The sequence below is a fragment of the Trichosurus vulpecula genome, chromosome 1 (assembly GCF_011100635.1).
Source record: "Trichosurus vulpecula isolate mTriVul1 chromosome 1, mTriVul1.pri, whole genome shotgun sequence".
In the NCBI taxonomy this organism is placed as follows: Eukaryota; Metazoa; Chordata; class Mammalia; order Diprotodontia; family Phalangeridae; genus Trichosurus; species Trichosurus vulpecula.
The window spans coordinates 525,892,665-525,915,008 of NC_050573.1; the positions used below are offsets into that span (position 1 = coordinate 525,892,665).

At 37.4% G+C, this 22,344-nt stretch overlaps 1 protein-coding gene across 1 annotated transcript in view; it reads left to right on the plus strand.

The window, feature by feature from the left end:
* Positions 1-6,641: 6,641 nt before the first annotated feature.
* Positions 6,642-22,344, plus strand: part of LOC118858287 (cytochrome P450 3A4-like) — a 43,174-nt gene continuing 27,471 nt past the window's right edge. Inside the window, exons 1-3 of the mRNA XM_036768784.1 lie at positions 6,642-6,712; positions 13,781-13,874; positions 15,651-15,703. Coding sequence (XP_036624679.1) covers positions 6,642-6,712; positions 13,781-13,874; positions 15,651-15,703 — 218 coding nt within the window. The remainder of the gene's footprint in view (positions 6,713-13,780; positions 13,875-15,650; positions 15,704-22,344) is intronic.

The following is a 22,344-nucleotide window of genomic DNA, read 5'->3' on the forward strand; positions in this document are numbered from 1 at the left end:
TATTTAATATTTTTAGTTTTCAACCTTGATTTCCACAAGATTTTGAGTTGCAAATTTTCTCCCCATTATTACTTTCTCCCCCACAACAAGATGGCATATATTCTGATTGCCCCTTTCCCCAGTCTGCCCTCACTTCTGTCACGCTTTTCCCCTACCCCTTATCTCCTTTCCCCTTACTTCCTTGTAGGACAAGATAGATTTCTATACCCCATTGCCTGTATATCTTATTTCCTAGTTGCATGCAAAAACTTTTTTTTGAACATCTGTTTTTAAAACTTTGAGTTCCAAATTATCTCCCCTTTTCCCTCCCCACTCACCCTCCTTGAGAGGGCAAGCAATTCAACATAGGCCACACATGTCATTATGCAAAATACTTCAATGATAGTCATGTTGTGAAAGACTAACTATATTTCTCTCCATCCTTTCCAGTCTCCCTTTATTCAGTTTTCTCCCTTGACTCTGTCCCTTTCCAAAAGTGTTTGCTTTTCATTACCTCCTCCCCCATCTGCCCTCCCTTCTATCATCACCCTTCTCTTATCCCCTCCCCCTTAGTTTCCTGTGGGGTAAGGTACCCAATTGGATGTGTATGTTATTCCCTCCTTAAGTCAAATCCAATGAGAGCAAGATTCACTCATTCCCCCTCACTTGCCCCCTCTTCCCTTCCTACAAAACTGCTTTTTCTTGCCACTTTGATGTGAGATAATTTACCCCATTCTATTTATCCCTTTCTCCTTCTCCCAATATATTCCACTCTCACCCCTTAATTTAATTTAACTTTTTATATGTCATCCCTTCATATTCAACTCACCCTGTGCCCTCTGTCTATATGTATATATATATACATATATATGTATATATATATGTATATATATATATATGTATATATACACACACATATATGTGTATATTCCCTTCAACTACCCGAATACTGAGAAGGGTCTCATGAAATACACAAATCATCATTCCATGTAGGAATGCAAACAAAACACTTCAACTTTAGTATGTCCCTCATAATTTCTCTTGTTTATCTTTTCATGCTTCTCTTGATTCTTGCATTTGAAAGTCAAATTTTCTATTCAGCTCTGGTCTTTTCACTGAGAAAGCTTAAAAGTCCTCTATTTCATTGAAAATCCATATTTTGCCTTGGAGTATTACACTCAGTTTTGCTGGGTAGTTGATTCTTGGTTTTAATCCTAGCTCCTTTGACCTCCAGAATATCATATTCCAAGCCCTTTGATCCCTTAATGTAGAAGCTACTAGATCTTGTGTTGTCTTGATTGCATTTCCACAATACTCAAATTGTTTCTTTCTGGCTGCTTGCAATATTTCCTCCTTGACCCGGGAACTCTGGAATTTGGCTACAATATTCCTAGGAGTTTTCTTTTTGAGATCTTTTTCAAGAGGCCATCAGTGGATTTTTTCCAATTTCTATTTTACCTTCTGGTTCTAGATTATAAAGGCAGTTTTTCTTGATAATTTCCTGAAAGATGATGTCTAGTCTCTTTTTTTATTCATGACTTTCAGGTAGTCCAATAATTTTTAAATTCTCTCCTGGATTTATTCTGCAGTCAGTGGTTTGTCCAATGAGATCTTTCACATTGTCTTCCATTTTTTCATTCTTTTGGTTCTGTTTTATAATTTCTTGATTTCTCATCAAGTCACTAGCTTCCACTTGATCCATTCTAATTTTTAAGACAGTATTTTCTTCAGTGGTCTTTTGGACCTCCTTTTCCATTTAGCTAATTCTGCCTTTCAAGGCATTCTTCTCCTCATTGGCTTTTTGGAGCTCTTTTGCCATTTGGTTTAGTCTATTTTTTAAGGTAGTAGTTTCTTCAGTATTTTTTTGGTTCTCCTTTAGCAAGGCATTGACTTGTTTTTCATGATTTTCTTGCATCACTCTCATTTCTCTTCCCAGTTTTCCCTCCACTTCTCTTACTTGCTTTTCCAACTCCTTTTTGAGCTCTTCCATGGCCTGAGACCAGTTCATGTTTTTCTTGGAGGCTTTTGATGTAGGCTCTTTGGCTTTGTTGACTTCTTATGGCTGTATGTTTTGGTCTTCTTTGTCGCCAAGAAAAGATTCTATAGTCTGAATCTGAGTCCTTTTTTGCTGCCTGCTCATGTTCCCAGCCAGCTTTTTGTCAGGGTATGAGTGCCTTCAGAATGGAGAGTCCTTTGTTTCAAGCGTTAGGGGCATTGTGTTGCTGTTTTCAGAGGTACTTCTACTCCAGTCACTGTAAACTCTGCCACACCCTCTCTCGTCCTCCCACAAGAATTGCCAAGCAGGAGTGTGACCCAGATCCAAGCAGGGCAAAGCAAGAGAACCCTGCCTCTGTGTCAGCAAAGCAATCTCTGCACACCTTCTCTGATCTGCCACTTGATTCCTCTTACCAGGTGAGTCTGGGGCCAAAGCAAACTGGAGGTCTGAAAGCAGCCACAGGAGCTTCCTGCTGCTGCCATGGCAGCACCTCTGCCACCCTCAGGGCTGGTGCCAGACCATGCAATTCTCTCACCAAGATTCAGCAGTTTTCCCAATAACCTGCTCTGTTGTCTTTGGTGTTTATGGGTTGAGAAGTCTGGTAACTGCCACAGCTCAGTGATTCAGGGGTCTAAGTCCTGCTCTGCCCAACTCCTGGTCTGGTCTGTCCTGGTGTGGCCCACAGTAGGCTGTTTTCTCCTCCCAGCATAGTGCAATAGACCCTTGCCAGTGACCATCCAGGTCATCTTGGGCTGGAGACTTGTTTCCCTCTGTTATTTAGTGGGCTCTGTAGCTCTAGAATTTGTTCAGTACGAGTTTTTACATGTGTTTGGAGGGTTTTGGGGGAGAGATCAAGTGAGTCCCTGTTTTCCAGCCACCGTGTTGGCTCCACTCCCTGCTCCACCCCCCTCCCCCCCAAATAGTGAGTTCTTATCCTAGAACTTGGACTCTTTGGGTTTATTAAACAGTAGATAGCTATAGTCATTAAATACTGCATCTTGTGTACCTAACCTATTCCACTGATCCACCACTCTATTTCTTTGCCAGTACCAAGTAGTTTTGGTGATTGCTGCTTTATAATAAAATTTAATATCTGGTGTGGGTAGGCCTCCTTCCTTAACATTTCTTTTCGTTAATTCCATTGATATTCTGGATCTTTTGTTTATTCAGATGAATAGTGTTATTATTTTATCTAGCTCTATAAAATATTTTTTTTGGTAGTTGAATTGGTATGACATTAAATAAGTAAATTAATTTGGGTAAAATTGTCATTTTTATTATATTAACTCGACCTAAGCACAAGCAACTGGTTTTCCCATTTATTTAGATTTGACTTTATTTCTGTGAGAAGTGTTCTGTAATTGTGTTCATATAGTTCCTGGGTTTGTCTTGGCAGGTGGACTGCCAAATATTTTATACTGCCTACAGTAACTTGAAATTGAATTTCTCTTTCTATCTCTTGTTGTTGGGCTTTTGTTAGTGTTATACAGGAATGCTGCAGTTTTATGTGGGTTCATCTTATATACTGCAACTTTGTTAAAGTTATTTATTATTTCAAGTCGTTTTTCACTTGATTCTCTAAGATTCTCTAAGTATATCATCATATCATTTGCAAAGAGTGATAACTTAGTTTCTTCTTTGCCTATTCTAATTCCTTTAATTTCCTTTTCATTTCTTATTGCTAAAACTAATATTTATAGTAGCAAATTGAATAAGTGGGGTCATAATGGAAATCCTTGCTTCACCCCCAATCTTATTGGAAATGCATATAGCTTATCTCCATTACATATAATGCTTGCTGATGGTTTTAGGTAGATGCTACTTATGATTTTAAGGAAGACTCCATTTATTCCTATGCTTTCTAGTGTTTTTTAAATAGGAATGGTTATTGTATTTTATCAATAGCTTTTTCTGTTTCTGAGATAATCATATGGTTTCTGCTAGTTTTGCTGTTGATATGATCAATTATGCTGATAGTTATCCTAATATTGAACCAGGCTTGCATTCCTGGAATAAATCCTACCTGGTCATAGTGCATTATTCTCATGACAAGTTGCTGTAATTTTTTTTTGCCAATATCTTATTTAAAATTTTTGCATCTATATTCATGAGGGAAACTGGTCTGTAATTTTCTTTGTTTTGCCTCTTCCTGGTTTAAGAAATAGTAGCATATTTGTGTCACAAAAAGAATTTGGTAGGACTCCTTCCTCACCTATTTTCCCAAATAATCTATAAAGGATTGGAATTAATTGTTCTTTAAATGTTGATAGTGTTCATTTGTAAATCCATCTGTCCCTGGAGACTTTTTCCTAAGCAGTTCAATTTCTTTTTCTGAGATGGGGTAATTTAAGTATTTTATTTCCTCTTCTGTTTATCTGGGCAATTTATGTTTTTGTAAATATTCATCCATTTCCCTAAGATTATCAAATTTATGGGCATACAATTGGGCAAAATAATTCCTAATTATTGTTTTAATTTCTTCTTCATTGGAGGTGAATTTACCTTTTTCTTTTTTGCTATTGGTAATTTGGTTTACTTCTTTCTTTTTTTAAATCAAATGGACCAAAGGTTTATCAATTTAATTGTTTTTTTCATAAAACCAGCTCTTAGTTTTATGTATTAGTTCAATAGTTTTCTGGATTTCAATTTTCTTAATCTCTCCTTTGGTTTTAAGTATTTCTAATTTGTCATTTTATTGGGGATTTTCAAGTTGTTCTTTTTCTAGCTTTTTCAGTTACATACCCAATTCATTGATCTCCTTTTTTATTCATTTAAGCATTTAGAGATATAAAACTTCCCCCCAGGAACTGCTTTTGCTGCATCCAATAAATTTTGATATGTTGTCTCATCACTGTCATTCTCTTGAATGAAGTTGCTGATTGTTTCTATGATTTGCTGTTTGACTCACTCATTCTTTAGGATTAGATTATTTAGTTTCCAATTAGTTTTTATTTTATCTTTCCATGGCACTTTATTACAAATAACTTTTATTGCATCATGATCTGAAAAGGATGCATTTAGTATTTCTGCCTTTCTGCGCTGGACTGTGAGGTTTTTATGTCCCAGTACATGGTCAGTTTTTGTGTACGTGATGAAAAGGCCAGAGATCAATGGAAAATTTGATCTGCAAAGCAAAATTCAAGAGAGACATAAAAAGGTAAACAGGGGGAAAAACTTTGTGATTCCATAAGGGAAAATTGTTTAGATCCTTATATAGGATTATATTGTTTTATATATGTTATATATACATTAATCTTGAGAATGGTATAGTTATTTTGACAATTAAAAGGGAAATTCATAGACAGAGGGTGTGATTATAAATTAACTGATGTGATTATAAAAAATAATTAAGGGTTGCAAAGGGATTGTTCTGGGAGTAGAAGTAAGGAGGAGGTAGAAAAGGGTAAATTACATCACATGAAAAAGGACAAATACATTTTATAGAAGAAGTAAAGAAGGGAGGGAGAAGAGCAGTGTCTGAACTTTACTCTCATTGGATTTGGTTCAAGGAGTTATAAAATACTCTGAAAAGTACAGAAATCAAACTTCTCCTACAGGTGGTAGGAGGAGAAAGGGGAAAGAAAGAGGGGAAGGGTAAGAAGGGAGGGAAGTAGTGGTAAGGGAAATGGGTAAGAGAAGGGAGGGGGGTTGATAGGGAGGGAAAATTGAGGGAGGTGGTGGTCAAAAGGAAAACGTTTTTGAGGAAGGAATGGAGAAGGAAGAAATAAAAGCATAAATGTGGGGGTGGGAAATAGGATGGAGAAAAAGACATGGATAGTAATCATTACTGTGAATGTGAATGGGATGAAAGCTCCCATAAAACATTGGTGAATAGTAAAGCACATTTTTGATGGTCATAGAGGCCATTGGTGACAGACTTACATTCAAATTTATGCCTAATGAAACTGAGTTCAGCTCTTTTTTTATAGTTCTATGACTGATAACTTTCCTAAACTCAAACATCTATTAATTGTCACAGATAGAATTTTCATCTTTGTATCACAAGGACTAAGTCCAGCACCTTGCACATTTAGGCAGTTAATAAATGCTTGTTAACTGATTTGTACTTGAATCTTCATAAAACTTTAACTCGTCTCTGGTTTTGTTGCCACTATTTCTGATGAGGATTGAAGATATTTCTATCATTTTTGTTGTTGTTTTTCCTTCATTCTCAATGAGGATCACAACATCAGGAAGGTGATGCCATGACCTGCAAATGAATTGGATTTAAGCGAGGGAGGGTTGTACAAGGTCACCAGTCTCTCTTCTTTGCAGCCATCTGGGTCCAGTGGCAAGATACAGAGCAGGATGGGTGGAGATACTCCCCAAAGATGTTTGTATCATTACCTACATAAAATGATTAACTATTGTTTTCTGAACTCAACTGACCATCACAGGATTCCATGAACTTTCCCCCCCACAATAGATCAATAAAGATAAACTCTGAGACTTTAAAGAAGATTTGTATAGGACAACAAAACTTCCCAGCTGGATCATAGCCTCATTGGTTGACCCTTTAACTCCACCTGTTGTTTTACAGTCTATATATTCCTTTCAGATTTTGTCAGGGAATAACAACAACCCTTGAAATTGAGGGATTAAGAACTAAGGTGCAAACAGAGACAAGGAAAAGAGACAAATAAAAAACTGAGCAGAAGGCATGACAATGAACGTCATCCCAAGCTTAAGTGCTGGAACCTGGGCACTGCTTGTTCTCTTCCTGACTCTCCTGTTTCTGTAAGTGACAACCTCCTTTTTCTCCCTCCTAAAATTTATCAAGGGATTAGATGCAGCTCCTTTGTGACTGTTGCAGGACATTTCACAATGCCTGGTTTCTAGTTGCTCCAACTCTTTGCATAATGTATATAAGGATATATTTATTATTTAGGATTTCTGTAACTGAAAATGCTGACATTGTTTACATACAGGAATTGACATAGATTGCTAGAAAAAGTACCAAGGAAACACTATAATCTCCTTAATCAAAGTATATATTCTCTTTTCCCAAAAGAGTGGACTTTGAGATTGTTTTGGTATTGGTTCAGTGATTTAAAAACAGAAAATTCCTTAAAGAAACCCAAGTTCGTGTCAATTGGGTGTTTTTCTTATTATCTTTCTTATTTTGCTCTCTATTATTTTTCATAGTTTAAAATGTATTTATTTATGATTAAAAAATCACAACTTATTTCCTAAAGCTTATCTTGACCAAAAAACTCTGTAGGATTTTCTATCAACCAGTTTACAGGGATTCTATATGACATATTTCTGCATGTCTTTTTATAGGCTTTGGTTGGTGAATCACCAAAAGTTGAGCATTCCTATTGTTCTCCATTCATCACTTTTAACTAATCTCTGTCCTCATAAGGCAGGGAATTAGAAAACTGTCAATGTCATGGGTACATGCCAGAGAAGGAAGCTTTTTGGTACAAAAAAATAAAAGTTGATCAATTTTGTCTAGTGTTGCAATCCCTACAAGCTGATGAGGCCCAATTTCCTTTCTGGGTAGAACAGGTAGAGACTCAACTTCAGATATTGCAACACCCTAAACCTCAGTATTTGCTGTCTTTATTTTTTAGGCTTCTGATGGCTTCCAGGTCTAGCATTTAATTATACTCTATGGGATATAAATATTTTTGTGCTTAAGTCTTTGTTTATTCCCTGGTATGTTGGTTAGTTTGTCACAAAATGAGACAGTGGTCACTGCTAAATATTAGAGGAAAATTCACAGAACTTCATAAATTTTTCTTTTTATTTTTTCCTGCAGACTCTGAATCATACTAATTTATTCAGATAGTAGAAGTTGGTATTCATATGCCCTTTGTGTACTAGGATTTTCAAAATCCCCTATAAGTGAACAGAGGGAACTTGGTGGTAATTCTCCACAAGGATATATAAAGTAAGGAGTCTGGAATGAATTAAGTTGTTATTGAACAAGGAGATAGCTTAATATCATAATCCCAATATCCAGGTTTCTTTCTTAGAGTTCCAAGGTCAAAGAACTGAGGAAATATGAACATTAGATGCCATGGGAACCTTCCACACTCATGCCAAAATCACAGTAACACTGATGGCTTAGGAGGCACCTAGCAAACTAGAATGATAATGTACTGTGGAGCAAAAGGGACTAAATTCAGATCCCTCTCTTGATGCTCCTTTACCAGTGTGACTTTGGTCAAGGATCTTAAATTGTTCAGCCTCAGTTTCATCATTCGTATAACAAAGGGACTATGAAGATGGATTCAGAAGCCTCCTAAAAGTCTTGATTCTATCATCCCAAATCCCATACTGACAGTCAGAACTGACTGTGTGTGCTGCTTTGAGCCATTGCTGGCTGAAGGTAATGATGAAGTACAGTGTTTATAGGAGCATAGGATATGAGACCTAGGAAGGACTTTGGGGACTATCTATTTCGACTTCTTCATTTCCCCCCTCATTTGACAGATGAGGAACCTGAGGTTGAGACAAGAGGAGTAGCCTGCCTAAGAATACAACCCAACCTATATAAAATATAAAATAACATAATATGATATAGTATGTCTATGGAACCTACTACTTTGAGGTTATAATCAGCAAACATATGCTAAGAAAGAAAAGAAGAGAAACTATGCTCTAAATGAGGAAATAATATGAATATTAAATATGTAGATCAACAAGTACTTTTAAAATTATTAGTAACTTTCACAACTTAATGAGTTGAGCCATTGAAACAGCAGTCATAATCTTAGCCCACACTCCAGCCTATATTGAAGTAGAATTAGGCAAAATTACATCTAAATAACATGAAAAGGCAAAAAAAACATAGCTCCCATCCAGGCTTGACAGAAATTTTTACTGTATTTGAGCCCACATCCTTTTCTTTGTAACAGTGTAAGTTACAATGTAAGGATATAAGCATTCTGGTTTTGTTGATTTTCCTATACATCATCTCATAATGGTCCTTCCTTATTTTCTTGTGTATGTTAACCATAATTACTGTGGGAAATTCTAATATTTTTGATTATGGTAATGTGTCATAATTATTTTAGCCAATTTTGTACATAGTACTTGCTTCCCACTTTTACTTTTCAAAATAAAGAAGAAAGGAATATATTTTTATGGGCATAAGTAATTAAATTTTTAAAAAATTTCTGTGATGCTGTCATAGTAGAGGGATTGCTTAATTAAAACATATATCCCATTTTGTGACTCTTATAACATGTTGGGGGACATTGCTTTCCAAAATATTTTTTTGATCCTGAAGTCCCAACAACAATGTTACCTGATTCCTCATAATCCAACTGGAAGTGCATTTGACCATTTTGGATCTAATTACAAAGTTCTTCAATGTATTCTGGTTTAGCACAATGAATTGAAAAGCATCATTAAATGGACACATGTGAGGCACTCCACCATCTACCATCTTGATTTGATTTCGTTGCTCAACATCCTATCAACGTTAAACACCTTCAGCAAGCCTGTCTCTTTATTCAGTACAAAAGTCTTCGAGGAATTAAAGCTCTGGACCTGCTAAAGCATACTGGATAGGTGGTATGATGAGCTTGAGTATGCTGCAGCACATAATTAAGGAAGAAAGAAGGGAAGTTTGGAAGGAAGGAAAGTAGAAAGGAAACATGGGAGTAAGAAAGAAAGAAGTTTCCAAAGTTGTACTATATTTAGGTACTGTGGCATACACTTTAACAATATACTCATTTGATCCTCACAACAATCCTGAAAGGTAGGTACCATTATGATCCACTTTCACAACTGAGAAAGCTGAGGCAAAAGGAGATTAAGTAACTTTGCCAGGATCACACATCTATTTGTTGTTGAAAGCTGTATTTGAATTAAGGATTTCCTTTCTCTGGGTCCAGTATTTGATCCATTAGGCCACCTAACTCTGAAGAAGTAGTAGTAAAAGAAGTGTCTCATATCTCCCCCCACCCACCCTGCCACAATTACTGATTTTTTTAAAGTATGGGTGCATAAATCCTGTTTGTAATTAGCTGTGAACATGTTAGAGATACTAAAGAGATAGAATCCAAGAAGAAGGTGGTGGTTGTAGTAAAAAATGCTATGGAGAGGTAAAGAACTTTGAAAATTGAGAAAAAGTCATTGAATTAAATTTCACAATTAAGAGATTGTTATTGCCATTGGAAGAAGCAATTTCAGATGAATAATGAGATGATAAGCCAGCATGATAAGCCAGATGATAAGCAAGTCAAATTAGGCTGGCCTCTAGTGGATCACAGATTCAGCCACCAGCCCAGGACAGAGCTTGGAGAGGGAACCTGAAATCAGTACCCATATCTCTGAAGTAGACCAAGGACACCCAAGCAGTAAACAAAGAAGCATTCAGGAAAATACACAGAAGCAGACACACACACACACACACACACACACACACAGACATATATGCGGACACACACAGACACGTATGTATATTTTTATATGTGTATGTATATATGTATGTGTTTATATATAAACAAAACCCTGAAGAAAACCACAGATTGCTGACAAAACTAGTTAGAATCCCTAGAAGAGACAAGACAAGAATTAAGCAATTTAAATTAAAATTGTACTATAAATAAATTGAACCTGACAGAGAAAAGAAATAAAAAAGAAATGAGACTTGGGCAGGACACCCTTGGAAAGAGAATCAACTGTCATAAAGGGTACAAAATTTTATCCAAGTAACTGCCTCCTTGAAAATTAGACTGGTCCAAGCAAGATGATTCCATGAGAGAAGAAGAAATATTAAATCAAAGCCAAAAGATTGAAAAGGAGAAGACAATGTAAGGTCTCTCATATAAGAAAAAAAACAACTTGATTTAGATAACAGATCAAGGAGAGATCATTTTAATCAATGGACTATTTGGAAACCATGATCAGATAAAATAGCTCAGGAATTATATTTAGGAAAGTTAAGAGAGAAAGCTTCCCAGATTTCATTCAACTAGAGGGCAAAGGAAAAATTAAAAGAATTTGCCAGACAGTTCTGTCTAAATGAAAACCCCTAAGAATGTCAGAACCAATATCCAAAGGTTCCAAAGGAAAGTCAACTATTGCCAATGCTAAGTGTTAAGTAGCCACAGACAGGATCTTATAAGATTTAATAGTTTCTATTAAAGAGGAGCAGAGCATGTGGTCTATGTTGTTTTCCAAGCAGAACTAAGAATAGCTTACCCAATAAAAATGAGTTTAATTTTCCAGGGAGGAAATGGCTGATGATGAAATAGAGAACTTCCAAGCATTCTTGAAGAAAAAACCAGATTAAAGTAGAAACCTGAAACTACAAACCTGAGAAAAAGAGATACATAAAAGTGTGAAAATTCGAAAAGACTAAAGTGTTTTAGTGATGAAGTGTTTGCATTCCAACTGGGCAGAGATAGAATGCAATATTTTGTAAGAATTATATTGCCAGATGATGTCATAGAATGGGTCAAATAAGATCGAGTCCTAGGAAATGATTTTTGTAATGTTTTAATTCTTTAAGGTGAAAGGAAAGGGAGGAGGGAAAGAATACAATTGGGAAAAAAAGAAGAGGAATGGGGGCTTATATCCCATAATTGGAGGTGAAAGGAGAAATTTAAACAAATGAGGAAGAATGGGGGAAGAGTATAAGTTGAATCTCACTTTGAACTGAATGCAAAGCAAAGTGAGCAGAAACAGGAAAATAATTTTCTAATATTTTGAAAAATGATCAATTCTGAAAAACTTAAGAATTTTTATCTTCATAATGATGAACTATGAGTCCAAAGGATTGTGATGATTTGTAATGCTGTCTCCTGACAGAAGTGATGGAGCAGTTATGCAGAGGGACACATGCATTTTTGGATATGGACAATGTGTGGATGTGTTTTGAATGACTGTTTATTTGCTATAGAGGTTTTGTTTTCCTTTTCCTTTTTACAGTGTGAGTGTTGGGTGGATGATGATGGAAGGAGAGCGAGCCAATGCTTCTTAATATATAATTATTATTTTTACCAAAAAAAGTGAAGCCAGAGTCTAGGAGAATACTGAATGGTGGTAGTTCTGGGACTAGAGTTCAAGGTAAACATGAAAAATCAGAGCAGAGAGAAAAGAAATCATAAGATGTGGTCAGACAAAGGAAGTTTTTAGATTCCTTTATCATAGAAGTGAAATATTTTGGGTGATAATGAAATCAAGATTGTTATCATGTGACTGATAGAAAATGAATGAATAGGACGTGTGGGCTGAGATTAAGAATAGGGAGGCCAAGGTGTTTTGAGGACTAACTGAATATTGATGTCACCTCACATAAGGGCAGGGTTAGATTGCAGAGGAAATGTGAGCCAGTGTCTGAAGTGCTTGAGAAAAGAGAGCTGTAATCCAGTGTGTAACTGCTTCCAGAACTGGATTAGGAAAGACATTTCTGGGAAGAGTTAAACTCAAAGGATTACAAGTTGCTAAGTAATGCCAGAGGAAGGGTCTGCTAGGGGTAATAAGGGAGGAGTGTACTGAGTCCTATACCAGGACTAGTATGCCTGAGGCATGAGAACCCAGGAGATGAAGGGAAATGTGTTGATAATAAAATGCAGATCCAGAGGACACAATGGAAGAGGTGGGCAGAGTTGGATTGCTATCTGAGAGGAGTAAGACTATGACGTGTAGGGATGAGACAATGGAAAATGGAGGGAAGGGAAGTGGGTGATTTTTGTTTTGTCATCTGAGAATTTGGTATCAAATAGAAGAGTAAGTAGTATAGTCATAGCAAGCAGTCATTTCTCTTTCTAGTATCAAAGAAGGAGGGAGGGATATTAGGAATGGTTTAAATAGCTCTTCCTGCATATACAGTCCTAACAGTAAGAGGTGTAGTCTTGGGGTGGGTCATTAAGGTGAGTGAGGGATATTAGAAACTGTGATTGTGGTGTCTGTTGTTCTGGTTCTCTAGATGAGTGGTCTGGTGTCTGAGGCACCAGAGCTGGGTTAGGTCCTGGAGAGGAGGGCTTCATGTCTGAGGCTCATGTCCTGAGCTGCCTTGGTTGTATGGAAAGTGTATTGACCCTGGACTGGGTTGTCTAGCAATGAAGACTTGGTCTTAGTCACAGAATAGTACAGGGTGTCCCTAAAGTCTGGACACATAGGAATACTGGAATATTGGAATATTAACAGACCTTGGCCCCCTTGACTTCTTTTTCTAGGGTATGCTAAAGAAGAAAGTATACCCAATGAAAATCATAGATGCAACACACTTGATTGAACACATAAAGAGTAAATGTGCTAAAATTGATCACAATGTGGAGTTATTGCATCAAGTTCATGTGAATTTTGCAAAGCACATCAACCTTTGCATCACGAATGATGGAAATCATATTGAAGTTATTATTTGTTAATATTCCAATTAAATAAAATGTTGTTGAAAATGTCATCCATTTCATCTCTTGAAAATATGCATTTTTGCTTATGTGTCTGGACTTTAAGAACACTCTGTAGAATTCAGCTGTAGTGATGTTGGAATGAGTCCAGGAAGAAGGGGATTGTATTCCACCAGCAATGCTGAAGATGCTTTACTCGAGGCCTGCCAAACTTGAGTACACCTAATATGTTGTCTCAGACCTCACTGACTCTTGGGTTTTATTTCAAGGAATCTTAGCTGGATTGTATAATATCAGAGGATCTTCGTGGGAGCCATAAAGTGTATCTGGAAATGCCCCCTTGGCCTCTGGATCTGAGTGAATGAAGCCTTATCTCAGAGTTACCTTTATAGCTCCTCCCCTTCTGATTACTGACAAGTGGACTGCACTATTTATGTCTTTAGTCTTGGCCTTGCCTCTAATGTCTTTGTATTTTTCCTTCACTTTACAGATATGGGACCTGGACACATAAGCTCTTTAAGGACCTGGGAATTCCAGGACCAGCACCTCTTCCATTCTTTGGCAGTATTCTTTCCTACCACAAAGTGAGTTTCTATGAGTTCTCGTTTACTCTCTTTGTACAGTGGAAAGAGCATTTGCTCTTGGCTCAGGAGACTTGGGTACAAATGCCATCTCTGATGCTTATTACCTATGTAATGTTGGGCAAATCAATCATTCTCTGTAGGCCTCAGTTTCCTCATCTGTAAAATGAGAGGCTTGGACTTTCAGCTCGAAGCTAGGATCTTCCGATCCTTTGTAAGACCTCAGATATCCCAAGAAAAGTTGTAGTGTACTTGTCCTTCGGCGTTATAGGATGGAGTGTGTAGTAGTACTCAGGCCCTCTTTTCATTGAACAAAAGGCTTCATTAACAAGTCTTAGGGACTGAATGTGTTAGAGTAAATTCTGCCTGAATGGTTGTCAGTGTTATTAATACTTATTTAGCCATTGACTCAAAGAGAACTTCCTTTGAGTCCTGTGCCCTCAGTGCTCTAGGAGATGATGATTAGACCTGTGATTTAGTTGGCACAAGAATTCCCAGGTGACTTAATGGCTATTACCACCTGACTTTTTCCACAAGTTTTAGTCTTAGACAATTACCTAGAATATTGATTAATTATCTTGGCCAAGGTCACCCAACCAGCATGTGTGAGAGGCAAAACTCAAATGCAGAGATTCTTGGTTTTGAAAGATGTGTATGCCTTTTTGCTGACTATGGAAGAGCATTTACCTCCAGATATTGATGGATAGATAGGAGAGTCTTCATGTGAAGCTTTAGATCAGAAGATGCGTCATGTGCTGGAAAGAACTAGAGTCCAAAGACCCAGACTGTTGGATCAGTAGTTGAGATAGGGCAACCATTCACTTTTTCTGTCCTTCAGTTTACTGATTACCTCATCAGTTGTGAGAATCAAATGAGACACATTGGTTCATGAAATGCATGTGAAATAACTTTAGAAAGTGTAAGATACTATTAAATATAAAATGGATTTGTTAAAGGATTTCATCATCACAATTATTTAATGATCTTCTCTTAAAGAACATCTATTAATCATCTACTTAGAATGATATTCTGTGATAGTTATTAAATCAAGGATTTTCAACATGGGAAATATGAATTTTTTGAATATCTACTTTTAGAAAAACTGGTTTATTTTGTAATGATATATGTTTTGTGTATTGTAAAACATCATTTTGAGAAGGAGTGCATAGGCTTTTCTATACCACTGAAAAGGTCTATGGCATTTAAATTGTTAAGAAGCCCTACACTAGGGGAAATACAAAGATAAAAAAGTCAACTGCTGGTGACCTATTGAAGCCTATTATCCAGTTCAGAGAATGACATTTATTGATGTAATTGTAATATAAATGAAAATATATCGAGAGCATAAGTGTATAGCATGTCCCAATCTATTTTATTAAATGCTTGCAATGTTCTAGGCACTGGGTTACAAATACAGTGAATAGAACAATCCCTACTTTAAACAGGCTTTTGGGAATAAGGCATTATAGTATACATCAAGAGAGCAAGGATGCTGGAGAAATCTCTTTCTGCTGGAGAGATCAGTAAAGACTTCATGGAAGTGACCACATTTGGCTGGGTCAGATGTCAACAAGTAGAGATGGGGGTGGGCAAAGACCTCTAGGCAAAGTGAAGAGAATAACAGCCATAGTAATTATTTTACATTTTATGTAATTTATATAGTTTCATATTTTATATAATAATAATAATTTTATATTTAACTTCCTAATATAAGGCATTTTTAACATCATTTGTCATTAAGAATTCATGCCAAAACCTGATCTAAAAATTCTTTTGCAGGGTTTCGCAAATTTTGACCTGACTTGTTTTAAAAAATACGGGAAAATCTGGGGGTGAGTATTTTGTTATTTTTCTATCATACCTACACATTTCTATCATCAATCACCTGTGGGTCCCCACTCAATCCAAATACATTTGTCAAGGTAGAGGTATTGAAGATCTGTTTAATGCCACAGAATTCTGATTGAGGGCCATAGCATCATCAGAGAGGCACCTAGTATGGCATTATCTTATGTCATGGAGTCTGTACATATCCCCTTGTTTTATTTCTGTGCTATGATGATATGAATGTTGAACAAACAAGGAAACATTGTATAAAGTTCCTACCATGTAAAGGCCTGCTGAGCAATGCAGATCCAAAGACAGAAGAGAAAGAGTTCTTGCCCTGAAGGAGCTTCCCTTCTATTGTACAATTCAATATGTAAAAAAGAACAGGAATAAAAAAAGATGATCAGAGAAGTAAGGACATGTAGGGCCATGAGGATAACCAATACTTCTTTGAGAATTAATTTTACTTCAACAGACTATTCTTCCACTTTCTTTAATTCACTGCCTGGAATTTTATTAATTCTGACCCATGAAATTGGACCCAATGAATTTGTGATAATCCATTCTTAGTAAATATCATTCTTAATGAAAAGGAGGAGTTAAAAATACTGACAGTTTAGAAATGATGCATAATTGAATGATGCATAATTATATATGTAACACCAAATTACAGAATATCACATGAACCAATTTCACTTTAATTTCCATGAGTCACCAATGATATATTGGTTAACATTAGTGTAGTACCTGATACCTTGTCAGTCTGGACCCTCCTATTAGCTCCCCCAGATTCTAGAGATTTGGGAAGAGGGCTAGAATCGTCACCAAATTTTAGCTTTTGAGCACTAACACAAATGTTTTTATTTTTATTAATGTGCCATAGGATATGATGTCTACAACAGGGAATATAACCAAATAGCAATGAAAATTAATGAGCAACAGAACATGGCCTTTATAAACTTTGAGCTCACTCTCAAACACACTGAAATTCAAAGAGAAGAGATACATACACATATACATATACACATATACATAAATGTATATATAAACATATGTATATGTAGTATTATGTTGTATTGTATGTACGTGTATATACACACACTTCCCTTATTCTAATTCTCCTCTTCTTTCCCAGGCCTACTCCAGTCCTATTTTCCATGTCCTATTGCTTTGGTCCTTCAAAGAACCCTCATCCTGTCATTTACCAACTTTCCTACATATCTCTAAACATTTTAACCAGTTTAATTTCTAATTACCTGCTTAACAGAAACCTGACAGCCTCCTGACCATCTCTTCTGTCTTCTACTTTCTCCACCCAGTACTCATAGGGTTAGAAGACAGAGAAGGCATATTCCTTAATCATCACTGTTGTTTCCAGATCATTCTTCTTCCACTATCCACCAAATACTTTCCCCTTTGTTATCTACTTGCCTCCAAGTAACTTTCCCAACTTTTTCAATGACCTTAGTGCCAGTTTCATTATCATCTCCTTTACTCACCTTCCAGTCTTGGCTACAAAAGGAAATTTCAGTTTATAGCCTGACCATGCAAGTTCTCAACCTCTATGGTTCCAAAGCATTCCTTTCACACCTTCATAATATTGCGAAACCCTGCAAAAAGAATTTTTAGATCAGGTTTTGGCATGAATTCTTAATGACAAATGATGTTAAAGATACCTTATATTAGGAAGTTAGATATAAAATTATTATTATTATATAAAATATGAAACTATGTAATCTCACTTATACTAAAATCAAGAGTTGAAATTCTACAGTTTAACCACCACTTATTTCTTTTTACCTGTCACATTCACTCTCAGTAAGCCTAGTAGTCCCAACTCATGGTGGTCCTTGACCATTTTCCTATTCTGCTTGCTCCCCTTATGTTTTGTTTGCCTTAATTCTTGGCTTTGACTCTATTGTTTGGTACTTTAATGCTTTCCTACCTCCTCTTCTAGTATCCCTCAGTCTTTTCTTCCCCCAATCCCCGCTTCCAAACCCTCATTCTAGGGTTAATCCTAATAACAGATATCTCTACTTCTATTACAGGAAAAAGACCATTCATAGAGAAATTAGGTCAGTTTCACTCAATTGAAAGTCATGGTACACAACTTTAGCTGTTAACATAGGTGGTACAGTGGATAGAGTGTGGGGCCTGCAATCAGGAAGACCTGAGTTCAAATTCAGCCTCAGACAATTATTTCCTATGTGACCCTGAGCAAGTCACTTAATTTTGCCTCAGTTTCCTCATTTGTAAAATGATCTGGAGAAGGAAATGGCCAACCACTCCAGTATACTTGCCAAGAAAACCCTAAGTGGATCATGAAGATTTACACATGACTGAAATGACTGAACAACAATAGCAATATTGTACTATACTTTTACTTAGTTTGTTAAGCATTTTCCTATTTCATTTTAATATGGTAACCAAGACTTTTTTTTTCAACATAGGCCACATGTGTATCATTATGTATAACCCTTCCACAATACTCATGTTGTGAAAGACTAACTATATTTTGCTCCTTCCCAACCCATCCCGCTTTATTGAATTTTCTCCCTTGACCCTGTCCCCTTTACAAAGTGTTTGTTTTTGACTACCTCCACCCCCATCTGCCCTCCCCTCCATCATCCCCCCCATTTTTTTTCTTCTTCCCTCTTCTTTCCTGTGGGGTAAGATTCCCAGTTGGGTATGTATGGTATCCACTCCTTAGGCCAAATCTGATGAGAGCAATGTTCACTCATTCCCCCCTCATCCGCCCTCTCCCCTCCTCCCACAGAACTGCTTCCTCTTGCCACCTTTATGGGAGATAATCCATCCCATTCTATCTCTCCTTATCTCCCTCTCTCAGTATATTCCTCTCTTATCCCTTAATTTGATTTTATTTCTTTTAGATATCTTCCCTTCATCTTCAACACACCCTGTCTCTGCTCTCTCCCTCTCTCCCTCTCTCTCTCTCTCTCTCTCTCTCTCTCTCTCTCTCTCTCTATATATATATATATATATATATATATATATATATATATGAATATATACATACACACATAGATATATACATACATACGCATTCACCCATATATATACATAAACATATATGTATGCATATTCCCTTCAGCTACCCTAATACTAAGGTCTCATGAATCATACACATCATCTTTCCATGTAGGAATGTCAACAAAACAGTTCACCTTTAGTAAGTCCCTTGCAATTTCTTTTTCTTGTCCTTTTTCTTGATTACCTTTTCATGCTTCTCTTGATTCTTGTGTTTGAAAGTCAAATTTCTATTCAGTTTTGGTCTTTTCACTGAGAAAGCTTGAAAGTCCTCTATTTTTTTAAAATTTCTTTATTTATTTTTAGTTTACCACACACGGTTCTACATAGTTTTGAGTACCAGATTTTCTCCCCTCCCTCCCCCCTCCCTCCCCATGACAGCATGGAATCTCATATAACTGTCATGTATAACTTCGCATTGAATTAATTTATGCACTAGTCAAGTTGTGGAGAAGAATTTTGACCAACGGAATGAATCATGAGAAAGAAGAAACAGAACCAAAAAAAAAACCAACCCAAAAACAAAAACAAAAGAGAAGCAAAAAAGGTGAGCATGTAGTGCGCCTCGATCTGTATTCCAACTTCACAGTTCTTTCTCTGGATGAAGATGGCATTCTCCATCTTGAGTCTCCTGGAGTTGTCCTTGTCCCTTAGGTTGCTGAGAAGAGCGCAGTATGTCAGGGTTGGTCCTCACGGGATCCATATATCTGTGGCTGTGCACAACGTTCTCCTGGCTCTGCTCCTCTCACTCAGCATTATGTTGTGTAGGTTTTTCCAGGTTGTTACGAAGTCTGCATCATCCCCATTTCTTATGGCACAATAGTATTCCATCACCTTCATATACCACAGCTTGTTCAGTCATTCCCCAATTGATGGGCATCCCTTTGATTTCCAATTCTTGGCTACCACAAAAAGAGCTGCTATGAATATCCTTGTACATATGGGTCCTTTTCCCGCTTGTGTGATTTCTTTGGGATACAACCCTAGAAGTGGTATTGCTGGGTCAAAGGGTATGGACATATCTATAGCCCTTTGGGCATAGTTCCAAACTGCTCTCCAAAATGGCTGGATCAGCTCACAACTCCACCAGCAAAGTCCTCTATTTTATTGAAAGTCCATATTTTGCCTTGGAGCTTGATACTCAGTTTTGCTGGGTAGGTGATTCTAGGTTTTAATCCTAGCTCCATTGACCTCCAGAATATTGTATTCCAAGCCCTTCGATCTCTATATAGAGGCTGCCAGATCTTGGGTTATTCTGATTGGGTTTCCACAATACTCAAATTGTTTCTTTCTGGCTGCTTGCAGTATTTTCTCCTTGATCTGGGAGCTCTGGAATTTGACGACAATATTCCTGGGAGATTTCTTTTTGGGATCTACTTGGGGAGGCGATCGATGGATTCTTTCAATTTCTATTTTGCCCTGTGGCTCTAGAATATCAGGGCAGTTCTCCTTGATAATTTCTTGAAAGATGATATCTAGGCTCTTTTTTGATCATGGCTTTCAGGTAGTCCAATAATTTTAAAATTATCTCTCCTGGATCTATTTTCCAGGTCAGTGGTTTTTCCAATGAGATATTTCACATTATCTTCCATTTTTTCATTCCTTTGGTTCTGTTTTATAATATCTTGATTTCTCATCAAGTCACTAGTTTCCACTTGCTCCAATCTAATTTTTAAAGTGGTATTTTCTTCAGTGGTCTTTTGGACCTCCTTTTCCATTTGGCTAATTCTGCCTTTCAAGGCATTCTTCTCCTCATTGGCTTTTTGCAGTTCTTTTGCCATTTGAGTTAGTCTGTTTTTTAAGGTGTTGTTTGCTTTGGTGTATTTTTCAGTACTTTTTTGGGTCTCCTTTAGCAAGTCATTGACTTGTTTTTCGTGGTTTTCTCGCATCCTTCTCATTTCTCTTCCCAATTTTTCCTCTACTTCTCTAACTTCCTTTTCCAAATCCTTTTTGAGCTCTTCCATGGCCTGGGACCAGTTCATGTTTTTCTTGGAGGCTGTTGGTGTAGGCTCTTGCACTTTATTGACTTCTTTAGGCTGTATGTTTTGGTCTTCTTTGTCAGCAAAAAAGAATGCAAAGTCTAAGACTGAATCTCGGTGCGTTTTCGCTGCCTGGCCATATTCCCAGCCAACTAACTAGACCTTTGAGTTTTTCAGCGGGGTATGACTGCTTGTAGACTAGAGAGTTCTATGTTCCACATTTGGGGGGGAGGTGCCAGCTCTGCCACACCAGCACTGCTCCTTACCCAACCCGCAACCCGGACTGGGCTTAGATCTTCAGCAGGCCGTGCACTCCTGCTCTGATCCGCCACTTAATTCCTCCCACCAGGTGGGCCTGGAGCCGGAAGTAACAACAGCTGTAGCTGCCCCACCTCTGCTGCCCCTGGGGCTGGAAGCCGAACTGCGAACTCTTTCTACTCCCGCAGCTTTTCCCACTAACCTTCTCCGCAGTCTTTGGTGTTTGTGGGTTAAGGAGTCTGGTAACTGCCGCAGCTCACTGATTCAGGGCGCTAGGGCCCCCTCCGCCCGGCTTCTGGTCTGGATGGTCCACGCTGCCCACGCTGGACTCTGCTCCACTCCGTTCCCAGCTCCCAGCTCCCAGGTCCCAGCTCCGTGTGGGATAGACCTCACCTAGAGACCATCCAGGCTGTCCTGGTCTGGAGCCCTGCTTCCCTCTGCTGTTTTGTGGGTTCTGCCATTCTAGAATTGGTTCAGAGCCATTTTTTATAGGTTTTTGGAGGGACTCGGTATGGAGCTCATACTAGTTCCTGCTTACCAGCCGCCATCTTGGCTCCGCCCCCGTAACCAAGACTTTTAAAGCTGCTTGTAGATCACTTATGAATTTGAAACCTCTGTTCAATATGGTTATCATTTTCATAACTTTGAAGGTTATATTTAACTCCTTTTTCTTCATCTTATATCAGATTCCTTCAGTTTCCTGGAATTTTCAATTCCATCTCTGCAACATCTCTCAAATCCCTTTTATAATCCTACTTCCACCACTACCAACATTAGTACAAGTTGTTATTACCACTCATCCAGAGTATTGTTATGGCTTCCTGATAGGATTCTTCCTGCCTCCACTCTCCCTTCTACTTGGTCCATTTTAAAAATATTTTCATTTTTTAAATTTTTCAAAAAACCATTTATTTTAACATTCATTTAAACATTTTTGAATTTGTATTAATTGTCCTCTCTCCAGTCCCTCCACAATTCATTGAGAAGGCAAGTAATATATTAATTATATATGTGAATTCATGGGAAACATATTTCTATATTAGCATGGTTCCAAAAACAAAAACAACATGTTCCCCAGTTGTCCTTTGAGGATGGATTGCATTTTCATCATGAATAGGGACCTTTGGAGTTTTACAAATGGGGAATTTGGAATTTTATTGGATCATCTGTAATACAATTAGATGTTTATGCTCATGTGTCTGCACAAAAGTCCTCACTGGCTCCATACTGCCTCCCAAGTAATATTCAGAAACTACTCTCTGATGTTCAAGACTCCACCTCACATGTTACCACCTTATCCTCCCAGGCTTATTCCCTGTTAGTCCCCTCTGTACTCTTTGTTCTTTATCCAAACTGGATGA